Source organism: Thunnus albacares, chromosome 24 (assembly GCF_914725855.1).
Source record: "Thunnus albacares chromosome 24, fThuAlb1.1, whole genome shotgun sequence".
NCBI classification, from domain to species: Eukaryota; Metazoa; Chordata; class Actinopteri; order Scombriformes; family Scombridae; genus Thunnus; species Thunnus albacares.
This window is the reverse complement of record NC_058129.1, coordinates 20,084,313-20,107,409: the sequence shown is the minus strand read 5'-3', so window position 1 is coordinate 20,107,409 and position 23,097 is coordinate 20,084,313. Positions and strand designations below refer to the sequence as shown.

Sequence of the window (23,097 nt, the reverse complement as noted above, 5' to 3'; positions counted from 1 at the left end):
GACAAAAGCAGCTGGTGACAAGTTTCAAGTTCTTGGTCCTACAATTGTAGATCTGAGCCTCAAATGTGAAACATGAATCCAGAAAACCAGTCACAAGGAGAATCTAACAAGTGAAAAAAGAAAGAAAAAAGAGCCAAAATAAATCAAGTCATCAGTTAGAAAGGAGATGAATGTAGATAAAGATCAATATTACAGATTTTAATGCTTTTGACGGGTTTCTTCTTTAAGAAGGTTGAGATAGTGTTTATATAATGTTCCATCTGCTTTATAATTACAGCAAATATTGTTTTTTGTTAGTAAATTTACACTTGAGGATGTGAAATGTTTCCATAAAACAATTGAATAAGAGTCATTTTCTTAAATAGTATCTTTAAAGGAAGGGCTGAAGTTTGGCATCATATTATTAACTAGTTTCAGGTTGAAATTAGCAGAAAACAACAAGGAAGAATTTTACAGGATGAAAGTTCAAAAGAAGCTGAAGCTGTTTCTCATTTATTTACAGTTCAGACTTTTTACCAGTTGATATTTTTCATGTAATAATTCCAGTCTGATATTTAACAGGAAACAGCAGCAGTGTTGTTGTGAAACAGCTCTGAGTCTGCGCACTGATGACCTCAGCGCTGCACCTTACCTTTGGAGGCCTGCTATTGGCTGATTCAGTGAGCAGGGCATCATGGGTAGTTGTAGTCCTTGCAGTCAGTCAGCTCAGAAGAATCAGACTGTGATCAAAGTGACTTTTAACAGGATCATTGAGGAGCCTCGACACATCTTTATCTTTATTATTATCACATGTGACTCACTTATCATAACTGCAGGAATAATGATTGATTATTGATCAGTACAGTTAGAATGTGTCTAATATGTGCATTAAAGGTGGAGTATTACTCTTCATTGATGAAGCTTTGGCGCCCTCTGCTGGTGAAAAGATAAACTGCATGCTGTCAGTTTAATGAACACAGATTACAGGAAGTGTTTTTAAATGATAAAATACTTAAATATTGTTATTAGAATTGTACTAATGACTGCTGTTAACCACACTGATACCAGCAGTGATGTCATCAATACAAACATTGATGCTTCATATTGATCTGGATGTAATTTGACTGTTAAAGTGACTCACAGAGAAACTGTCATGATCACTGCCCTCCAGTGGTCACTGTCAGTAACTACAACTCTCCACATACAGCACTGACAGTAATACCTGGGGGGGGGGGGGGGGTTGACCTTTGCCCCTTGATGTCCAAACTGCCCTTCTGTCAAGTCATATTTATTTTTATTTGTATGTATTTATTGATTTAATGTTTGTGAAGGCCTGCTCGTGGCCCTTCAAGAAGAACATTTAACAATTAATAATAATTTATCTCTAAATAAAATGACCGTCATGGCCGCTGCCGTCAGTCACATGATGACCTTTCACCTGAGGTCATGGTGTGTCCTAACAGTAGTAACTGAGTTGCTGCTGCAGACAGACGCTCGGCGGGAGAAATAACAATGATTTGATTTCATTTCACTGTAAAAAGGGAGAACTTCAGCTGCCGGTAAGTGAGGTTTGCAGCGCTGTTATGTGCACGTTGTTTGCTGTATTTTACAAGAGGAAGTGACGTGAACGTGCACGTTTGTCGTACAGCCTGTTCAGTTAGCCGTTACCCGCCAGCTAACCACAGTGTGCTGCTTTTCATTACTATGTATGTAATGTGTTTATTGATCGGTCAGCTGATCATATTTATTCATCAATCATCAATCAATCACAAAAACACTCTTGAATGTGATCAAAATCCACACAAATCAAATGTGTTTGAGCCACGTGGTTTCTGAAGGTGAGAAAAACACAATTATGTGCAACTGTGTTAAAAACAAGTGAGTGTTTGTCTTTGTTTAGTGACTGTAGTGAATTATTTTGGGGATTGTTTTTGATGGACTCTTTGTGGATTACAAAGCCAGCTGCAGCTGCCTTCCTGCTGCTCATTCATGGGATTATGGGATGTAAAAGAGCAGAGCCTCCACAATAGTCAACAGCATGTATTTAGCTTTATTCTTTGGGCTTGAAACTAATATAAATGTTGAACATCTTTGGACAGATGTCAGATGGCGTTCTTGTGTGATGTGCAGCATGTGATGCTTTACTTTGTGTGTGCTGTGAAGACCATTGAAATCTACCAACCCTGAGGGCCAATATGTGAAACATGATCAGGATGTGGGTGGCAGCAGGCCTGTATCTGGACACTGCCAACATCAGCTTTGTGGATCAATATTTCACATCCTGCATTTAAAAGGTGGACACATCATATACTTCCTACTGGAATCAGGTCGGGTAAGTCAGTGTTTTTCCAGCCTTGGAGTCCACTCGTGTCTCTGTGGGCTCCCTGGAAAAACCCACAACCAAACTAAATGACTGTGATCATATGCAGTTTATTTAAAGGTGCACTACATAGTTTTGAGAGAGACAACTGTTTCCATTTGCAGCGCCTGCTACTATGATGTCATTCTTTGAATGAGTCTGTCTCATTGGATCATTAAATATCTTGTGCTCCTGCCATTGTTTTTCCCTCAACATAGTTTATTGTCATGTATATTTTCATAAAGCACAGAATGTGAGTAGAAAAGCTTTCCAGACTTTATTTAAACATCATGGTGCTGAATCAAAGCCAACGTTTGGACTTACGCCTTCATCAGGCTCAAACAGGAATACTGGCTTCAAACCATCCTATAGGATCATCACATCATTTGCTAATCAGGCCTCATCTGTGTCACCTGCATTCTTACCTGTGTTTGCTTTACACATTATGGCGCCATCTGGTGGTTCAGTTCAAACACATCAATTCAGCCAAAACAACAAACCTCAAATGAATTTCACACAAATTGTATCAAAGCTAAATAATAAGAGTTGAAGTGCAGCTCTTCATTCAGTCCATGTGGCCGTAGTGTGTTTCATTTATGTTTCCACAACGTTTCAGAAGCAACAGATCCAGAAGCCACCTCGCTTATTGCAGCTCACTTTCTCAAAGTCTTGGAAGTGAAGACTAGAAATTGTGTGTCTGTGTTGTAGAAAATGTTTTGCTGCAGGAGAAGTTGGATCCTGTCTCCTAATAGTGTTTTTGTGTTGTGAAATCTGAATTTTCAACAGTGCTTTTGTCTTCAACACAAACATCAAGCACATGGACATTTCAGCATATAAACACCTGACTGGTGGCACAGTTATACGTCCCTTTACATTAAAGGTCTGAGCTGAATGAGGATGTCTCAACTCTTTAGTGCAGCTTGTGTTGTTGCAATAAACGCATGAATAACAAGGAGAATTCAGCTTATCATGGACTTCTGGGCAGCTTCTCACATCTGAAGAGACCAGAATGTCTTGAAGAGTTTTTCCTCTCTTGTTTGCAAAAAGAAGCTGCTGTCTGAACTCATTTCAACTCTAAATCACAAAACTTTTAAAACATCTTCACTTCTCATCAAAGACTTGGAAATTTCTTTCATTCAAATACTAAAATATGAGTTTTTATAAAATCACATTGTGATCATTAGTTGCTATGAATTGGGCAAAGTGTCAAATAAATAGCTACACCAATATCTTACGTATCAGCCCTTTAAGGAGGATGATCAGTAAAACACAAGTTCAACTAGTGAAAATAGAGACAAAGAGTTTATTTCTCATATTTCTTAGATTTTATCAATAATAAAATAAATAAATATATATACCCCTTCAAAATAAAACAATAGACCAAATTAAATGTATTCCCTTTTTCCAGAGCTCTTCAAATATTAAACCACATAAATCAATCAATCAATTAATAAATGAAATGAAATTGTCCAGCCTTCAGTCTTTTTGTTAATAGCCGGATAGTATCACATTCGGTTCAATATCATTTTATAGTCCTTCTTGAGGACATCCTCAGATGCGAATAGTTTAGTTTCCTTGAAAGTTTTGTTCAGTTCAGTTCCTTTTTTTTCTCTTTTGTGTATTTTGCTGAAGCTTATCTGTAATCCAGAGATCTGGATCGTCCAAGTCCAGCAGCGTCTTGGCTCTGACTCTCCCAGACGCGACAGCCGTGGTCGGTGATAAACCTCCCGCCTGCTGGAGTCCTCTCTCAGAAAATCCATCATCAAAAACACCAACCTGCACACCGTACAAGTTCACTTCACTTCATGTCAAATTCTCCTTTTAGTAGCACATTTATCAAGATCTTATGCTTATTTTCTAACCTTTTATCAGCTTATTACTGGCTTAAATGTTCACAGAATCAACATAAAAACATGCTCATGAATGGAAAATAAAATTCACAAGACAATGATTTCTGGCAGCAATAATATCTCACATCTCATATCAGTCAGAAAATGCACATCACACATTTTTACAGTGCTTGTGTTTAAGTTAAAAACAACACGTTTCTCCGTTTGTTTGTTTTTTTTCATCCACCGTCATAAAGTGAGCATGAGCTAACATGGATTTTTAAGCTAGCACTGAATAGAATAGTCATCAAAAACACATCTAATAGCGATCCTCCTTCATCCTCTGCTAATCAATAATATCCCGGAACGAGGTAAGTCTCTTCTGGACAACTTTAACACTGATTTCAACAAATACAACAACTTTTCCTCTCTTTCACTCGCTGGCTTGCACACATACTGGACTCCGTTCGCTTGTTTGTGTCTCTCTTACTCCCCCACCTTCTTTCTCCTGCATCGTTTCTGACAACAGCCCGTACTGCAGGCGCTTACCGCCACCCTCTGGACTTTTAGTCAAACTACAACAATGACTCAAAAAATGTGGGTTACATATCAATCAGTGTTTAGAGTCTGTTACATTTATGGGGGGTACATTAAGAATGGAGACAATCAACATATTTCTTTTTTTCTTGCATTAACTTGTTACTGATTGGTTAGAGTAAAATAAAACAATATTAAAGCTGCAAGCAGTGTTGAACAGGCCCTCGCCCTTCTGTGCACGTCAGGCTGCGGTACAATCGAAGGCTTCTGTCACGGGCATGTAGATGTCGTCAGACCCGGGCTGATTTCAGACTGTGCAAGAAGGAGATAAACATCACTTCCTTTGTCCACTGTTTTGCCTGCTGCTGTGGCTGCTTTGCTGAAATTTCATAGGGGGCGCTATTCATCCAGTTTGCATCACTGATGGAATATTGTCATGTAGACATGTTCAGGCCGGGACTCTTATCAAACATGTAAAGTTTGGTGCAGACTGGAGCATTTACAATAAAGTTATAGCAACTTCCTCTGTCATGGCGAAACATCAAATCTCAACGGTGTGAGGATGAGAGTTTTCTGCAGGGTGAGACATGTCTGTCTTGCTCACACCTGTGTCATCAAAATTATGCAAGTTTTGGGCCCATTCACTTGAATTTCAAATAGTAAATTGAAAACTCTTGATGAGTTTGTGTGTAAAACTAATTAATTTCCTAATTTTCATCAAGTCTATTTTTAGAAAAGTAAAGACTTTTAACCCACATGACCTGGTCAAAGTGTGATTGACATGTGTACCGTCAGGTATGTAGAGACAATAACTGCAGCTGGACACAGAAAAATACTCATATATTTGAATGGAGAGTGTGAGTGAACCGCTAGGTGCTCGGGTCCTAATAAAGGAAAAACTGCAGTACAGAGCTACAAATTTTAGTTTTGATGGTATTTTTCTACAGCACTTTATCACTAAACTGTCACCCTCACTCCATTTTTTCCCTTCTCCTCATAGGTCATCCCCACTACTGAATTATAAATATAAGACCTATAATTATTGTAAAATAAATGATAATAACACCAAACTTCATACAAAGTTTGTATATAATGTACTGTATGTATGTAGACCTTTCTGCTGTATCCTACAAAAATGAGCTGCATTCAACCCCCACACCAGTGGCAGCTGGTGACTCACAAAATTGGGGAGGACAGGAGGAAAACCAACATGGTATCTTAGAACAAACCACATCAAACTATATCATTGTCCCCCACCTCATATGGTGGTGGCCATTTTAGTTACATAGGTGGCGCTAGAGAGCACATTTGGGCACTTTGGGGGTTAATTTTTACATTTTAACAAATTTTTTACCAGACCTGATGTGCATGCCAAATTTGGTGAGTTTTTGAGCATGTTTAGGGGGTCAAATTTAGGTCTGAAGTGGTGGAATAATCAGAAAGAAAGAAACAAACACACAAAATACAATACAATACTTTCAGTGCTCAGGCCCTAATAACCTCTACTCCAAAACGGAAATCTGCTTTCATGGATACAATGTCTTGCAGCTATAAATGCACTCAGGAGGCATTGTGATCAGATGTCAGCAGGTGTAAATGCAATCTGTACAGCGTGACACATTGATAAGAAACAAAAGGTCCCAGTAAGGTGAAAGGTCACCTGACTCCACCTCTTCCTGACAGCTAAAGCAACCTCCGTAAAAGCTCCAAGTAGTAGCAGTAACTACAAGTCTTCCCCTGCAAAAAAGTGAATGACATCGGTTGATGGCAGCAGTTTCTGTGACCTGGGACACCATATGTTTGTTGACAAGTCCGCCAGCTCCGCCCAGCTCATTTGCATATTGGGATCCTATCACAATGTGGGCACAGCTGAGAAAAGCAGAAGGCGTTTTAATAGCAGGTGTCAATGCAAAGAGCCATTGATCAGATGTCATTATCCAGATAATGTATCCAGATACAGATCACATGTTAATAGCAGGTGTAAATGGGGCCAGTGTGTCAGAGACTCTGTAGAAGGACAGAGTGCCAGCAGGACAGTCCACATAAGCTCCCATACTTTTCACTACAAACTTGTTTTACAATAAAACTCTATCATTCAATACATAAACAAAGCAAGAAAAAATAATAGTCTTATTATCATTATTTCCATTTCACAGAATAATCATCAGCCTTATTTAACAAGTTTCAAATGCTGCTATTGGTCCAACCAACATAGATAATATGTTGAGTATATTATAATTCTATATATTGAAGCATAAAAGTGTCATCCTTCCATTTAGTCTTGATTTATCTTTCTAAAGTTTAGCAGCTGCAGTGTTATTTGGATTTGTACTGATTGATAGATGTGCAGAGAGTGAAACTGCGCCCCCTACAGGTCGGAAGGAAGCACTGACATATGAATGAAAATGTGTTTAGTTGAAGTCATCCAGATTGAATAGTTGGAGTTTGTTTGTGTCTCAGCTGCAGGCAGCAGCAGCGTGAGGACAGACAGCAGGATGAAGACGCTCAGCAGCCGACGACTCGTCATGTTTCAGCCCAACTGAAGAATCAAACACAACAACAACACGTGATCATAGGATTTGAAACTCTGAAACTTGTCATCATTTCTCTTCAGCGCAGCATCAGTCTTTCATTTCAAACTAGTTTGAAAATCTGGTTTACCTTCTACTTCAAGCTCCTGAAATCAAACTAACTCAAATCTGACAAAACCAAACCAAGAGCTGTTTGATTCTTTTACTTTCTATTTTATATTATTCATTTCATTTATTATTATTATTATTATTATTATTATTATTATTAGAGCAGAAACAGATGTGATTTGTCTTTTTGATTGGAGATAAATGTCCAATCAGAAGCAGAGACATCCAGATATTAAAAGAACAACATAAAAGCAGCAAATATACAAAAATCCCTGAAATAAAGAAGCAAATATACGGTTCAGATTTCAACATAAATGTGGATTGTAAAGCTGCAACACAAATAAAGTTTGATTTTCCAACATGTGAAAATGTTCAGGACTGTAAAATCAGACACATGTTTATTTCTGATAATAAGAGTTTCTTAACGGACTGTAAAAGTCTTGTTTGGTGACATTTGGAGAAAGATTTAGTTTTTCCAAACCTGCATGTACAGCATGATGGAAATAGAAAACAGCTGTTAGTTTGGATGAAGTTTGACAGCAGGAGTCCAGATGTTTTCTTCATCTTTCAAATGAAGTGAAAAAGAGAAAAATGAGAGTTTTTCTGTGATAAAGTAAAGTGGAGAACTGTACCTGGATCTGTAGATGTGATGGTTTCTCCTCCATGCTTGCAGCTCTGTGTGCAGTCTGTGTTTGGATGTTGAGCTGTGAGCTTTTGACTTTCTTCTTGGTTTCCTCTCTCAGCTCCTCGTCACATACCTGATCTGACCTCTGACCTCTGACCCGCTGATGGTCACAGCAGAAGAAGACAAACGGATGTCTGTATTCACTTTGTGTGCAGAAAGTTAACCGACACACGTGTTTCACTGTTTTCTTCCTGGAGAAGAAAACACTTGCTTTTTGTCCAAAGCACATTTTCCAAATATAACTTTTAATGTTGATGATTTATATCAAAATGTGACTTTTCATTCAAAGTTGAGTTGTGTGAAAGGTTGTAGAAATGAGAAACTGACCCTGCGCTAAACTGTGTGTGAATAAACAATATAACTATTAATAATGTTCAGCTTATTATTAGAGTGCCATTTTTCTGAATCTGACAATAAAGATCAAATGAAAGCTTCTATTATTATTTATGATCCTTTTTTATTGGACATAACAGGTGATACTGCAGTTCCATTTATTTCTGCCTGAGTAACATAAACATACAAATGATCAACTTTACTTGGTACAACACAAAAACAGGAAATAAGAAACATTTCAAACAGATTGTAAACAGATTGATGATCCTGTAAATGAGCTTTTTATTGTGGATATTTAGTAAGGCGCTAAACTGTCAGCTGTTTGTCCTCTAATATTCTGTTCACATACAGCCAGAGCTGCAACAATTAGTCCATTCATTGATTATCCATCAACACTAAATTAACACTTAATCATCATTTGAGTCATTTTGAAGCAAACATTTTCTGCTTTTAGCTTCTCAGGTGTGAAGATTGAATGCTTTTCTTTGTCTTACATGATAATAAACAGAATATTTGACTGTTCTGGACTTTAGTTCAGACAAAATGAGACATTTAAAGACGTCGCCTTTGACTCTGTGAAATTACAACCAGCATTTTACACAATTTACACAATTTCCTGACATTTTATAGACAAAACCATGAATTGATGAATCTATGAATCATAATGTTTATTTACAGCTCTACATGCACATCCAGTAGAGACACATAAAAACATGTCGCTTTCTGAATTGACTATATGATTAAAAAAACAACTAATTGAACAACAAATAAGAGTAAAAACAACAAAGAGCCTCTATAGGCCAGCGGATACTTACTGTCATTATGTGTGTTATAGTTAGTCGGCAAAACTCTTCCAACATTTTTAAAAACCTTGGTCACAACTTGAGGTTTCAGTAAACTTTCAGCCGCTGGTGGTTTTCTCTCTGAGAGCTTCTGAGTTTCACTGAGACTCATAAGGATCAAAGCCACGACCTCCGAACCTCCAAACAGTCCTCTAACAGACTGAGCTATCTGCTCTGAGAACATCAGCTTCTTTTTTTACAGCTTTTTAAATGTCAAACAAACTGTCAGTCATGTGGAAACCATGTTGGTTTAGAAACTGCATTTACAAGCAGTGAGAGATCAGGTTGGTACTAAATAACATGAGAAAGTTTCTCTAACAGGAGGAGACTCTTCCTCCTACAGAGAACACAGAGACATTGAGGAACCAAACCAGTAGACTGTAAACCCAGCACACAGAGGCTGAGTGAATGTGGTGTTGAAGGTGTGGAGGTGGATCAGTGTGTCAGAGGAGACTCTGTAGAAGGACAGAGTGCCAGCAGGACAGTCCACATACACTGCTACTCTGTTAGAGACAGAGGAGGAGGAGGAGGAGGAGGAGGAGGAGGAGGAGATGGATGTTGATCTGTTATTGTGCCAGACAGAGTAACCACGATAATCAGAGCAGTCCAGACTCCAGGACTGATCATTTGCTCCAAACTCACAGTCATAACTGTATCCTTTACTTCTGATTCCTCTGTAACTCACTGATACATTAACGTTTCCTCTCCACTCGACCTCCCAGTAACAGCGACCAGTCAGATCATTTCTACACAGCAGCTGAGTAAAGGAATCAAATCTGTCTGGATGATCAGGATATGACTGATCCTCCTCCACATGTGTCACCTTCCTGTTGTTGTCAGACAGTTTGAGGTTTCTGTATGCTGTGTTTGGATCCAGTGTGAGTTGACAGAAATCTGATGGAGAGAACGAGACACAATACAGCTGCAGTTATTGATCGATCATCTGATTGATGATGACATCATCTTCATCCTCAGTAGGATGTGAATGAGTGATGTCACAGTTTGAAGTTTGCTTTGTTTTCATGAATGAAATGAAAAACACACTTACGCCTCCAGACTGGTGTCAACCATCGGACTCCAGCAGGCTGCAGGCTGAAAGGAGGAGGGGGGTCAGAGCAGCACGTTCTCTTTCAGCATGCAAACATGGACGTTACATCGCTCTAGTCTACTGTTTGATTATTCTGTTCAAATGTGGGGTTGGGCTTTGATAGACTTTGATCCAATCTGAATCCAGTATCCCAATCCTTCTGAAACCCTGATTGAATCTAATCAGGTTGAACTTTCAACATTTACAGGAAACTTCAGTTAGAAATAACAAAAAGTCAAAGATTGAGTTGAGATGTGTGATCAGCTCTGACAGAGAAAATGTTTCCAGCTCTTCCTCCTCTATCAGACATTGTCTCTCCATACACTCAAAAACATCATTCATGCCATCATTTATTATTAAGCATTTGGATTTCTGTCATTTCTGTTTTGTTTTGTTTTTTTAAAGATTAGCAGCCACACATTCCTCCGTTCCCCATTGCTTCTATTCATCTGTTTAGCGTCGTCAGGTTAGGCTAACCTATTGTTGCTAACTCTGGAGCTAACCCCCATGCTGCAGCATTTATTAACTGACTGACACACTTTAGTCTGTACTGTAAAAAAGACGAGAGAAAGAGAGAGAGACAGCAGCAGCGGTCGAGCGAGCTAGAGAGTGAATGAAGACAGAGAGGGAGCGCTGGTAGAGAGAGTGCCGGTGAATCAGATCAATAAAACGTTATTTTCTGATTGTTTCACAGCGGTTATGTTCTGGAGGACAAATAGACACGCCCACACCTCCACGCCACCCTGCGGCTGAACGCCGCAACGCCTGATTGGGTCTGAATACGACCTTACTGTTCACCTTTTCCTCTGCTCTGCTCACATTCACCGTCACTTTTCTGACGATCACTCTCTCGCTCAAACACTCACTCACGTACTGCCCTTTTCTTTAAAAGGAGCTACGCAACCTGCAGTTTCCATGGCAATGACACAGACTTCACAGATTTCTGAATGAATGGATATTTGGTGTTATTTTTGGCATTTACTGTTATAGCAGAAACACTGTTCATAGTTTTCAAAATGATACATTTAAAATACATTGGGTTTATTCATTTAAAGTGCATTAATTTGATGCATTTTAAGTAAATTGGGGATATTGCATAAACCTGGTTATTATTTCTTTTAAACACATTGGATTTATTAATAAGAATACATAACCTCTCATTCCTGCTTGTTTAATCGATGATTGAATTATAAAAATGCTTCATGTTAAGTTCATTAGTTTGTATATGTCAAAACTATGCAATTCAAATGGATGGAAATTTTATATGTAGTTGAAATACATAAGTCTTACATATTAGGCCTAAATATTTTTTGAGTGTACCTGAGAGTGTCCAGTCTCCAGTGTGGATCCTTCAGTCCAGCAGACAGCAGCTTCTCTCCTGAGGCTCCTGGATGATTGTAGCTCACGTCCAGCTCTCTCAGATGGGAGGGGTTGGAGCTCAGAGCTGAGGCCAGAGAAGCACAGCCTTCCTCTGTGATCAGACATCCTGACAGGCTGCAAACACACAAAACAACACACATGTCAGACAGTCTGAGAGTCCTGTTGTGTGCAGTCAGACACAACAACAAACTGTCTCCACACTAACTAACTAACTAAAAGATGAACTGAATCAGGGAGCTCCAGAAAGTTGAGCATCCAGCCAGATGGGAAAAGTCAGCAGCTGAGGGATGATTCAGCAGCATGTTTTTAGATGTGAACCCCCTAGGGGGGTCCGGGGTCATGACCCCCCAGGAAGAAAATGTTTTAAATATCAGCTTTAAAATGTGGATTTACAGTCGATGTTAGCAGGAGGATAAAGAGAAAAACTCACCCTAGAATTAATGTAATCTGACAGCTACAGAAGTAATGTAAGAGGGACATCAGCTCACTGCACACAGCCAAGAGAGCAGAGCCGCGTCCAAAAGTGGATTAAAGTGCATTAATCCACCAAACAATAAAGTTCATCACACAAAACTCAGTGTTTCTCAGGTTGTGCTGAACAAAACTCAGGAGACTCAGCAGCACAAATATTCCTGTTCTCTATTTCTGTTTAGAGTCTTCAGGTTAGATTAACCCACTGATGCTAACAATTGATGCTAACCTACTGATGCTAACATACTGATGTTAACACACTGAAAATAACCCACTGATGTTGAACCATTAATGTAAACACACTGATGCTAAACCATTAATGCTAACAATTGATGTTAACAACTGATGCTGACCCATTAATGCTAACATACTAATGCTAACATACTGATGTCAACCCACTGATGCTAAAAATTGATGCTAATCCACTGATGCTAACACACTAATGCTAACAATTGATGCTAACATACTGATGTTAACCCACTGATGCTGACCCATTAATGCTAACACACTGATGCTAACAACTGATGCTAATCCACTGATGCTAACAACTGATGCTAATCCACTGATGCTAACACACTGATGCCAACAATTGATGCTAACAAGTGATGCTAACCCATTGATGCTGACCCATTAAAGCTAACACACTAATCCTAACATACTGATGTTAACCCACTGATGCTAACAATTGATGCTAATCCACTGATGCTAACACACTAATGCTAATACTTGATGCTAACATACTGATGTTAACCCACTGATGCTAAAAATTGATGCAAACAACTGATGCTAACCCACTGATGCTGACCCATTAATGCTAACACACTAATGCTAACCCACTGATGCTAAAAATTGATGCAAACAACTGATGCTAACCCACTGATGCTGACCCATTAATGCTAACACACTGATGCTAACAACTGATGCTAACAAGTGATGCTAATCCACTGATGCTAACACACTAATGCTAACAATTGATGCTAACATACTGATGTTAACCCACTGATGCTGACCCATTAATGCTAACACACTGATGCTAACAACTGATGCTAACATACTGATATTAACCCACTGAAGCTAGCCCACTGATGCTGAACCATCAATGTAAACTGATGCTAAAAATTGATGCTAATCCACTGATGCTAACAATTGATGCTAACAACTGATGCTAAAATTGATGCTAATCCACTGATGCTAACAATTGCTAACATACCGATGTTAACCCACTGATGCTGACCCATTAATGCTAACATACTGATGCTAACCCACTGATGCTAACAACTGATGCTAATCCACTGATGCTAACACACTAATGCTAACAATTGATGCTAACATACTGATGTTAACCCACTGATGCTAACCCATTAATGCTAACACACTGATGCCAACAATTGATGCTAACACACTAATGCTAACAATTGATGCTAACATACTGATGTTAACCCACTGATGCTGACACACTGATGCTAACTATTGATGCTAACAACTGATGTAAACACACTAATGCTAACAATTGATGCTAACATACTGATGCTAATCCACTGATGCTAACACACTAATGCTAACATACTGATGTCAACCCACTGATGCTAAAAATTGATGCTAATCCACTGATGCTAACACACTAATGCTAACAATTGATGCTAACATACTGATGTTAACCCACTGATGCTAACCCATTAATGCTAACACACTGATGCCAACAATTGATGCTAACACACTAATGCTAACAATTGATGCTAACATACTGATGTTAACCCACTGATGCTAAAAATTGATGCTAATCCACTGATGCTAACAATTGATGCTAACAACTGATGCTGACCCATTAATGCTAACACACTGATGCTAACCCACTTATGCTAACAATTGATACTAACAACTGATGCTAACCCACTGATGCTAATGTTTGTCTTATTGATTCATTGGCTTTATTTCTTCGCCCACTGTAGTGAGTGAATCTGTCTGTAGTGAAACCGGGGCTAACCTGTTCTGCCTCCGCAGGCTGCACTTCACTCAGCTGCCCGACAGACCTGCTGCTTCTTCCCACTTTAACCTGAATAACAAACCAGGGCTCGGTGCTCCGGTTGGATCCAAGAGAGCCAGGGCTAACGTTAGCTGGGAGGCTAGTGGAGGCTAACTGACTGTGCTTCCCTCCGGTCATGCTGCAGCTAACGCTCCGCTAGCCTCCCAGCTAGCCCCGGCTCTCCGTTTGGATCCAGTGAAGTGGAGCCTGCGGAGGAAACACCGGGACCGTCAGGATGTAATAGTCCGTGGAGGAGCTGCGGTGTTCGGCTGCACAGATAGGAAACCCCTCGGCTGACAGGATGTACCACTCTGTTTGAAAAACCTTTTTCTTCTTCTTTGTGGTTTATAACAGCGGTTGGCAACCAGCGTATTAGGTGCATTACCGCCACCTTCTGCTTCAGACTGTGGACCAGAGATTAAATCCTACACATTAATCCTGTCTGTTTAATAAACTCAAAGAAAACTACTGCTGCACCCACTTGGCAGGTTCATTAAAGTTTTAATGCTGAGCTCCTGAACTCCAGTCTTCCTGAGTTCTTCCTTCATAATTTGTCTTTATTGATCATTAATACAATCTATGATTGTCTCCTCAGCCAGCTGGAATAAAATATGTGCACATATCTGCATCGGCAAAAATGAGTCAAAAAGTAATCGTGTTAAATAATCGTGATCTCAATATTGACCAAAATAATCGTGAGTATGAATTTTGCCATAATCGAGCAGCTCTAGTTCTTATATTAACATAGTGAGCTTCAATCTCAATTTTTCATTTCTTCACATATTTATTATAAAAACATCTTTCAAACTAAACAAATCCTAATTTGATAATAAAATATGAATATATTATATAATGAATATGAATATATTTCACTCTAATAGGTTCTTCAAGGTCACCTGTGTAAAAGTTGTTTCTGTGTTTGTTTTATTTTATTTCATCTTCTGTTGAGAATTTCAATGAGTTCCTTTAAAATAAGCTGTTGGAATATCCAAGGTCTTTACTCCTCAGTCTTTGGTCTGAAGAGTAAAACCTATCAATAATAATTACATCATAATCCTATCAGAAACATGGTGTAGAGGTGATGTACCCACACACTGCCCTCCCAGCTACAGAGAGATTATTGCCCCTTCCCACAAATGATCTACTGTTAGTCCAGCAGAGACTCAGGACGACTCATTATATGCTACAAGTCACATTTACACAATTCACTACAAATTCTCAACATCAGAAAATAAAAAGAGATCTTCTCCCTACACAGAAGGATATATATCTATGTGCTGTGAGTCCCCTTACTTCTCTGATGACATGTTTCCCTGCCTTGAGTCACAGATATGTCATTACCAGCGGCAGCAAATATAATAATCTGTGGTGATTTTAACGCCCAGACTGGTGCACAACCTGAAGTCACCAGTAGTCAAGGAGACAGTTTGATCAGCCAGCAAGCTCCTACTATTCACCTCCATCTGCCTCCTAGAAACAACTTTGACACTGTGATGAACAGTAATGGGAGGGAGCTGCTACAACTGCGCAGAAGCCTCAGTCTGTATATGGTCAACGGTCGGGTAAGAGGGGACTCTTTGGGAAGGTTCACTTATTGTTCAACTGCTGGCAACAGCACTGTAGATTATATGATCACAGACATGGACCCCTTCTCTTTCACTGCATTCACAGTCAAGCCCCAAACCCCTTTATCAGACCACAACCAAATCACCCTCTTCCTCAAACACAACAATATCACACACACAAAACCCAGCAAGCTGTTCAACATACCCAGGACATACAGATGGGCCCCAGACAGCACTGAGCAATACCAAGAGGCCAGCAATAGTGAGGAGATTACATTATTACTACAAGAGTTGATAGAATAGCCCTATCCTCCCACTACTGAAGGCATATGTGAGGCTGTCCACAATATAAATGACATCTTCAACACAACAGCAAATAAAGATCAATTCAAACTACGTACAAACAAAAGAAAAACAACAAAATAGAACCACTGGTTTGAGAAAGAATGTCAAAACCTGAAAAAACAAGTTAGAAACAAACAATCATATACGTCTTCAGTATTGTGAAGCACTTAAGACATAAAAATACAACCAGAAGCAAAAAGATAAAACATAGTGAGAAACAGCTGTGCCTACTTGAAGAGAGTATAGAGTCTAACTGGGACTTCTGGGACCAGTGGAACTCTGTCTGTCAGTCTGAGCCTGAGGAGCTGCTCATACAGGACCGAGACATATGGACTCAACATTTTCACACCTTATTTGGACCAAAACCACCAGGAACTGACTTACAAACCAAACAAATACTGGAAAAACTACTAAATATGAAATTGATATTCAAAGACCACCAGAACCCCCTAGATTTCCTCGTTACTATCAACCATCTGAAAACAAAACTGAAGACCCTCAAAAGCAAAAAAAGCATGTGGGCCTGATGGGAGACTGAACCAAATGCTGAAATACAGCACAGAAAAATTCCACTTGTCTATTCTAAAATGATTCAACCTAATTGTGAGTGTGGGATATTTTGCTGAGAGTTGGAATAATGGTCTTATTACAGCTATATTTAAAAGTGGAGACAGATTTGAGCCTCAGAATTACAGCTGTGTCAGCAGCTGTATGGGCAAACTGCTCTGCAGCATCATCAACTCCCGTATTATTTGAATTTGTGTCGTCTGTACATTTACCGGCAGACTGACAACTTCCTGTTAACCTTTTCCTCTGCTCCGCTCACATTCAACCTTATTTTTCTGACGCTCTCTCATTTAACCACTCACTTGTTTACGCTCTGCGCTATTCCTTAAACAGAGTTACGCTACCTGCAGTTTCCCAGGCAACAACCCAGACATTAACTCATGTTTCGAGAGAGCGCTGTTCAGTGCTATTGATTTGTGATTGAATGGATATTTGGTGTTATATTTGACATTTAATTTTTTTTTGGTCTGGCGGCTCACCAAGCCTGTACTATTATAGAGGAAACACTGCTTACAGTTTGGTTACATCTCAAATTGAGCCCCCAAGACACACTTAAATTTCACGCACTACAAACCCAGAGCTGAACCCCCAAAAGACTCAGCTGGTCCTGAGACTGATCAATAACACCCAATACTGCTCAACCTCAGACCAGTACTGATCAATAACATTCAATACTGCTCAACCTCAGACCAGCACTGATCAATAACATTCAATACTGCTCAACCTCAGATCAGTACTGATCAATAACATTCAATACTGCTCAACAGTATTGAATGTTATTGATCAGTGAATGTGACAAACAATCATCCTGACAGTCTATTGTACATGTGGTTCAGGGCTGTGTGACATGATATATATCATGTGATGAGAGAAAAACGTCTCTATCGTTTATATTGTTGTGACGCTAATCATCTGACCACATCTTCACCCTCATTAACACAATAATAACCACAATAAAAAGAACATTTATTCATGTTTTGTAGATTTGATTGTATTTGGCATGATGGATTATTATTATACTACTCACTGCCTCAGTGTCCTGCACTTGGGTTCACTAGCCTAGCCCCAACACCGTCAGGATGAATCTCTAGACACAGACAACCCTCTGCTGATATGGGGAAATGAGATGAGCCACAATTCCTTTGAGGAACTCTTCCTCAAGATGAAGGCAGAAGCTGAGAGAGACTGACACAGTACCAACAGCAGCACTACAGGAGACACAACATCATAACAGGAAGAGGAGGATAACAATATGACCCTTGTAAAACATGTCAGTGAGTGACAAGCAGTTATGAAGTATTATGATTCTTGACCTTATAAGTCATTATAAAATGCTTTATAATGTGTTATGATTATTATTATAAAGCATTATGAATATTTATGAGTGTTTATTACTATAATTATACAGTGCTAGAAGCAGATTATAACACATTATAAGTATGTTTATAATGCATTATAGACATGGGCTTCATAGAAAGTGTTACCATAAACATTTCTCAACTAAATTGTCTCTTTTCCTTTTTTTGTACATGTACATTTCAAATTAATGCACATATCAGGCCTTTTACATGTTACAGTACATACACATTAGCTTTTAAGTCCATTTCAAATAAGCACAAACTGCCTTACGTGCTTTCCCAGCGCTACAACAGCAGCTTAGCATGTAGCACTTAGCCTAGCTTCTAGGCTGCAATTAAGCCTACAGTGGTTAGCGGCTAAAAAGCTGCATCAGCTATATTCTCATCACATCACACAAACATTATATCCTGACTGGCTTTTTGCTTCATCATACCTTTCAAGGTAAACTAACACACCATTAAATGATTTTGGAACAAAACCTTAATGCTAACCAGCTAACCTCGGGTGGCTAACTCACCAGGATAATCCATTAATTTGGAGGGAAACGCCCGCCGGAGTCCCGAAGATTCTTTTTCCACAGCCGCTCTGCAGCTTAGCAGTTTTCTCTCTCTGGCAACACGCCAGCTCCACTCGGTTTCAACTTATTTAAATCTGACATTAAAACGCCTTATTTTACTCTTTCCAAACTAACTCATTTTAGCCAAACACCCGTCTGAGTAGCTGCGCTGCAGTAACTGAAGAGAGACTAGAAACTTCTCTGTGCGCAGCCGCCTAGCTAGCATCTACCGCTAGCATCTACCGCTAACATCTACCGCTAGCATCTACCGCTAGCCTGCATGTGAGGCATTTAGGGAACATCGGTAAATTGTAGCATCTACCGCTACCGTTAGCCTGCATGTGAGGCATTTAGGGAACATAGGTAAATTATAGCATCTACCGCTAGGGAACTAGGGATGTGCTGAGAGCCCAGTATTTGTATTTAATTGTTTTTGTTTTTATTACACTTTTAATTTTAGAAAATTAAACACAATACAAGAAGAAGTGTTCATGAATGAACTACCTTACGAAGGAGGTCCACACACTGGGTCTCGAACTGGAGTCTCCCAGATCACAGATGACTGTCCTGACTACTGAGCTAAAACTTTACTCATCGCCTCATTGCAGACAGACCTCTACCTATTTATTCACTCATAACACAGAGACAGCACAGCATGTAATGTGACTCCGGAGGTAGAGCGGGTCATCTACTAAGTGACTGTGTGAGTGTCAGTGTGTGTGTGAATAATGCCTGTAGTGTAGAAAGCGCTTAGAGTGGTTTGAAGACTAGAAAGGCGCTATATAAGTGAGTCCATTTACCATTTACTATATTGGATAAAAATGTCATTATTCATATTTTGCATCAGTGTCCAGGTGTCTCAGACTAGAGGACTGGGAGCTGAGAACTGAGGACAGAGCTGCACAGCTTTTCTCTGAGAGGTCACAGCCACTCAGCCTGGAGAGGCAATAATGAACATGAAGCTAAATAATCTTCTTGTGAAAGTGTTGAGTCTGGACTTTTGGTGATGCTGGATATAAATTCTCTTCTCAGCACTTGATAAAATCTGTTCTGTTCTATTCTAAACATGTTGGAGACGTGGCAATTATATATGACAGAATCATATGTACTGTAAAATATATAAAGATGAATCAAAGAAAGATAAACTGGAAATTCAAAGATTTTCTGTCCTGTTGAAAATAAAATCCTGTTGGAAAACTTTTGCAAATCACAAAGCCTGACATTAGAGAGGCTGAAACTTATAGTTTGGAAAAATATCTGGAAAACAAACTGTAATTTGTTCTGACCTGAGATTTTGCAGTGTACAGTGTGGACTCTCCAGTCCAGCAGACAACTGTTTCATTCCTGAATCCTGCAGATTGTTGTTACTGAGCTCAAGCTCTGTCAGACTAGAGGACTGGGAGCTGAGAACTGAGGACAGAGCTGCACAGCTTCTCTCTGAGAGGTTACAGCCACTCAGCCTGGAGAGACAATAATGAACATGACGATAAATAATCTTTTTGTGAAAATGTTGAGTCTGGACTTTTGGTGATGCTGGATATAAATTCTCCTCTCAACACTGCGTAAAATCTGTTCTGTTCTATTCTAAATATGTTGGAGACATGGCAATTATATATGACAGAATCAGTGATACACAGACATGTAATGATCTAAATCAAATAATATCAAAGCAAACCTGAGTTTCTCTATCTAAGCCAGAGATCATATATGTGTACTGTAAAATATATAAAGATGAATCAAAGAAAGATAAACTGGAAAATTCAAACATTTTCTGTCCTGTTGAAAATAAAATCCTGGTGGAAAACTTTTGCAAATCACAAATCCTGACATTAGAGAGGCTGAACCTTATAGTTTGGAAAAATATCTGGAAAACAAACTGTAATTTGTTCTGACCTGAGATTTTGCAGTGCACAGTGTGGACTCTCCAGTCCAGCAGACAACTGTTTCATTCCTGAATCCTGCAGATTGTTGTTACTGAGCTCAAGCTCTGTCAGACTAGAGGACTGGGAGCTGAGAACTGAGGACAGAGCTGCACAGCTTCTCTCTGAGAGGTTACAGCCACTCAGCCTGGAGAGACAATAATGAACATGACGATAAATAATCTTTTTGTGAAAATGTTGAGTCTGGACTTTTGGTGATGCTGGATATAAATTCTCCTCTCAACACTGCGTAAAATCTGTTCTGTTCTATTCTAAACATGTTGGAGACGTGGCAATTATATATGACAGAATCAGTGATACACAGACATGTAATGATCTAAATCAAATAATATCAAAGCAAACCTGAGTTTCTCTATCTAAGCCAGAGATCATATGTACTGTAAAATATATAAAGATGAATCAAAGAAAGATAAACCGGAAATTCAAACATTTTCTGTCCTCTGGAAAATAAAATCCTGTTGGAAAACTTTTGCAAATCACAAAGCCTGACATTAGAGAGGCTGAACCTTATAGTTTGGAAAAATATCTGGAAAACAAACTAATTTGTTCTGACCTGAGATTTTGCAGTGTACAGTGTGGACTCTCCAGTCCAGCAGACAACTGTTTCATTCCTGAATCCTGCAGATTGTTGTTACTGAGATCAAGCTCTGTCAGACTAGAGGACTGGGAGCTGAGAACTGAGGACAGAGCTGCACAGCTTCTCTCTGAGAGGTTACAGCCACTCAGCCTGGAGAGACAATAATGAACATGACGATAAATAATCTTTTTGTGAAAATGTTGAGTCTGGACTTTTGGTGATGCTGGATATAAATTCTCCTCTCAACACTGGGTAAAATCTGTTCTGTTCTATTCTAAACATGTTGGAGACGTGGAAATTATATATGACAGAATCAGTGATACACAGACATGTAATGATCTAAATCAAATAATATCAAAGCAAACCTGAGTTTCTCTATCTAAGCCAGAGATCATATGTACTGTAAAATACATAAAGATGAATCAAAGAAAGATAAACTGGAAATTCAAAGATTTTCTGTCCTCTGGAAAATAAAATCCTGTTGGAAAACTTTTGCAAATCACAAAGCCTGACATTAGAGAGGCTGAACCTTATAGTTTGGAAAAATATCTGGAAAACAAACTGTAATTTGTTCTGACCTGAGATTTTGCAGCGTACAGTGTGGACTCTCCAGTCCAGCAGACAACTGTTTCATTCCTGAATCCTGCAGATTGTTGTTACTGAGATCAAGCTCTGTCAGACTAGAGGACTGGGAGCTGAGAACTGAGGACAGAGCTGCACAGCTTCTCTCTGAGAGGTTACAGCCACTCAGCCTGGAGAGACAATAATGAACATGACGATAAATAATCTTTTTGTGAAAATGTTGAGTCTGGACTTTTGGTGATGCTGGATATAAATTCTCCTCTCAACACTGCGTAAAATCTGTTCTGTTCTATTCTAAACATGTTGGAGACATGGCAATTATATATGACAGAATCAGTGATACACAGACATGTAATGATCTAAATCAAATAATATCAAAGCAAACCTGAGTTTCTCTATCTAAGCCAGAGATCATATATGTGTACTGTAAAATATATGAAGATGAATCAAAGAAAGATAAACTGGAAAATTCAAACATTTTCTGTCCTGTTGAAAATAAAATCCTGGTGGAAAACCTTTGCAAATCACAAAGCCTGACATTAGAGAGGCTGACACTTATAGTTTGGAAAAATATCTGGAAAACAAACTGTAATTTGTTCTGACCTGAGATTTTGCAGCATACAGTGTGGACTCTCCAGTCCAGCAGACAACTGTTTCATTCCTGAATCCTGCAGATTGTTGTTACTGAGGTCAAGCTCTCTTAGACTGGAGGACTGGGAGCTGAGAACTGAGGACAGACCTGCACAGCTTCTCTTTGAGAGGTTACAGCCACTTAGCCTGGAGAGACAATAATGAACATGAAGCCAAATAATCTTTTTGTGAAAGTGTTGAGTCTGGACTTTTGGTGATGCTGGATATAAATTCTCTTCTCAGCACTGGGTAAAATCTGTTCTGTTCTATTCTAAACATGTTGGAGACATGGCAATTATATATGACAGAATCAGTGATACACAGACATGTAATGATCTAAATCACATAATATCAAAGCAAACATGAGTTTCTCTATCTAAGCCAGAGATCATATATGTGTACTGTAAAATATATAAAGATGAATCAAAGAAAGATAAACTGGAAAATTCAAACATTTTCTGTCCTCTGGAAAATAAAATCCTGGTGGAAAACTTTTGCAAATCAGAAATCCTGACATTAGAGAGGCTGAAACTTATAGTTTGGAAAAAATATCTGGAAAACAAACTGTAATTTGTTCTGACCTGAGATTTTCCAGTGTACAGTGTGGACTCTCCAGTCCAGCAGACAACTGTTTCATTCCTGAATCCTGCAGATTGTTGTTGCTGAGGTCAAGCTCTCTCAGACTAGAGGACTGGGAGCTGAGAACTGAGGACAGAGCTGCACAGCTTCTCTCTGAGAGGTTACAGTCGCTCAGTCTGGAGAGGAAATAAAAAGGAAAAAACAAGAAATTCTTTATTTTTCTGTCCTGTTAG

General features: G+C 39.1%; 2 protein-coding genes across 2 annotated transcripts in view; one reads left to right on the top strand and one right to left on the bottom strand.

Annotated features, from left to right (window-relative positions):
* LOC122976060 (NLR family CARD domain-containing protein 3-like) overlaps nucleotides 1-23,097 on the top strand; it is a 395,924-nt gene that overhangs the window by 208,120 nt on the left and 164,707 nt on the right. The gene's annotated exons all lie outside the window — the stretch shown is intronic.
* Nucleotides 8,466-23,097, bottom strand: part of LOC122976048 (NACHT, LRR and PYD domains-containing protein 3-like) — a 56,464-nt gene continuing 41,832 nt past the window's right edge. Inside the window, exons 5-13 of the mRNA XM_044344305.1 lie at nucleotides 22,867-23,040; nucleotides 22,259-22,432; nucleotides 21,652-21,825; nucleotides 21,050-21,223; nucleotides 20,450-20,623; nucleotides 19,843-20,016; nucleotides 11,611-11,784; nucleotides 10,252-10,295; nucleotides 8,466-10,097 (exon numbers count right to left, since the gene is read on the bottom strand). Of these exons, the coding sequence (XP_044200240.1) occupies nucleotides 9,541-10,097; nucleotides 10,252-10,295; nucleotides 11,611-11,784; nucleotides 19,843-20,016; nucleotides 20,450-20,623; nucleotides 21,050-21,223; nucleotides 21,652-21,825; nucleotides 22,259-22,432; nucleotides 22,867-23,040 (1,819 nt within the window). The 3' untranslated portion in view covers nucleotides 8,466-9,540. The remainder of the gene's footprint in view (nucleotides 10,098-10,251; nucleotides 10,296-11,610; nucleotides 11,785-19,842; nucleotides 20,017-20,449; nucleotides 20,624-21,049; nucleotides 21,224-21,651; nucleotides 21,826-22,258; nucleotides 22,433-22,866; nucleotides 23,041-23,097) is intronic.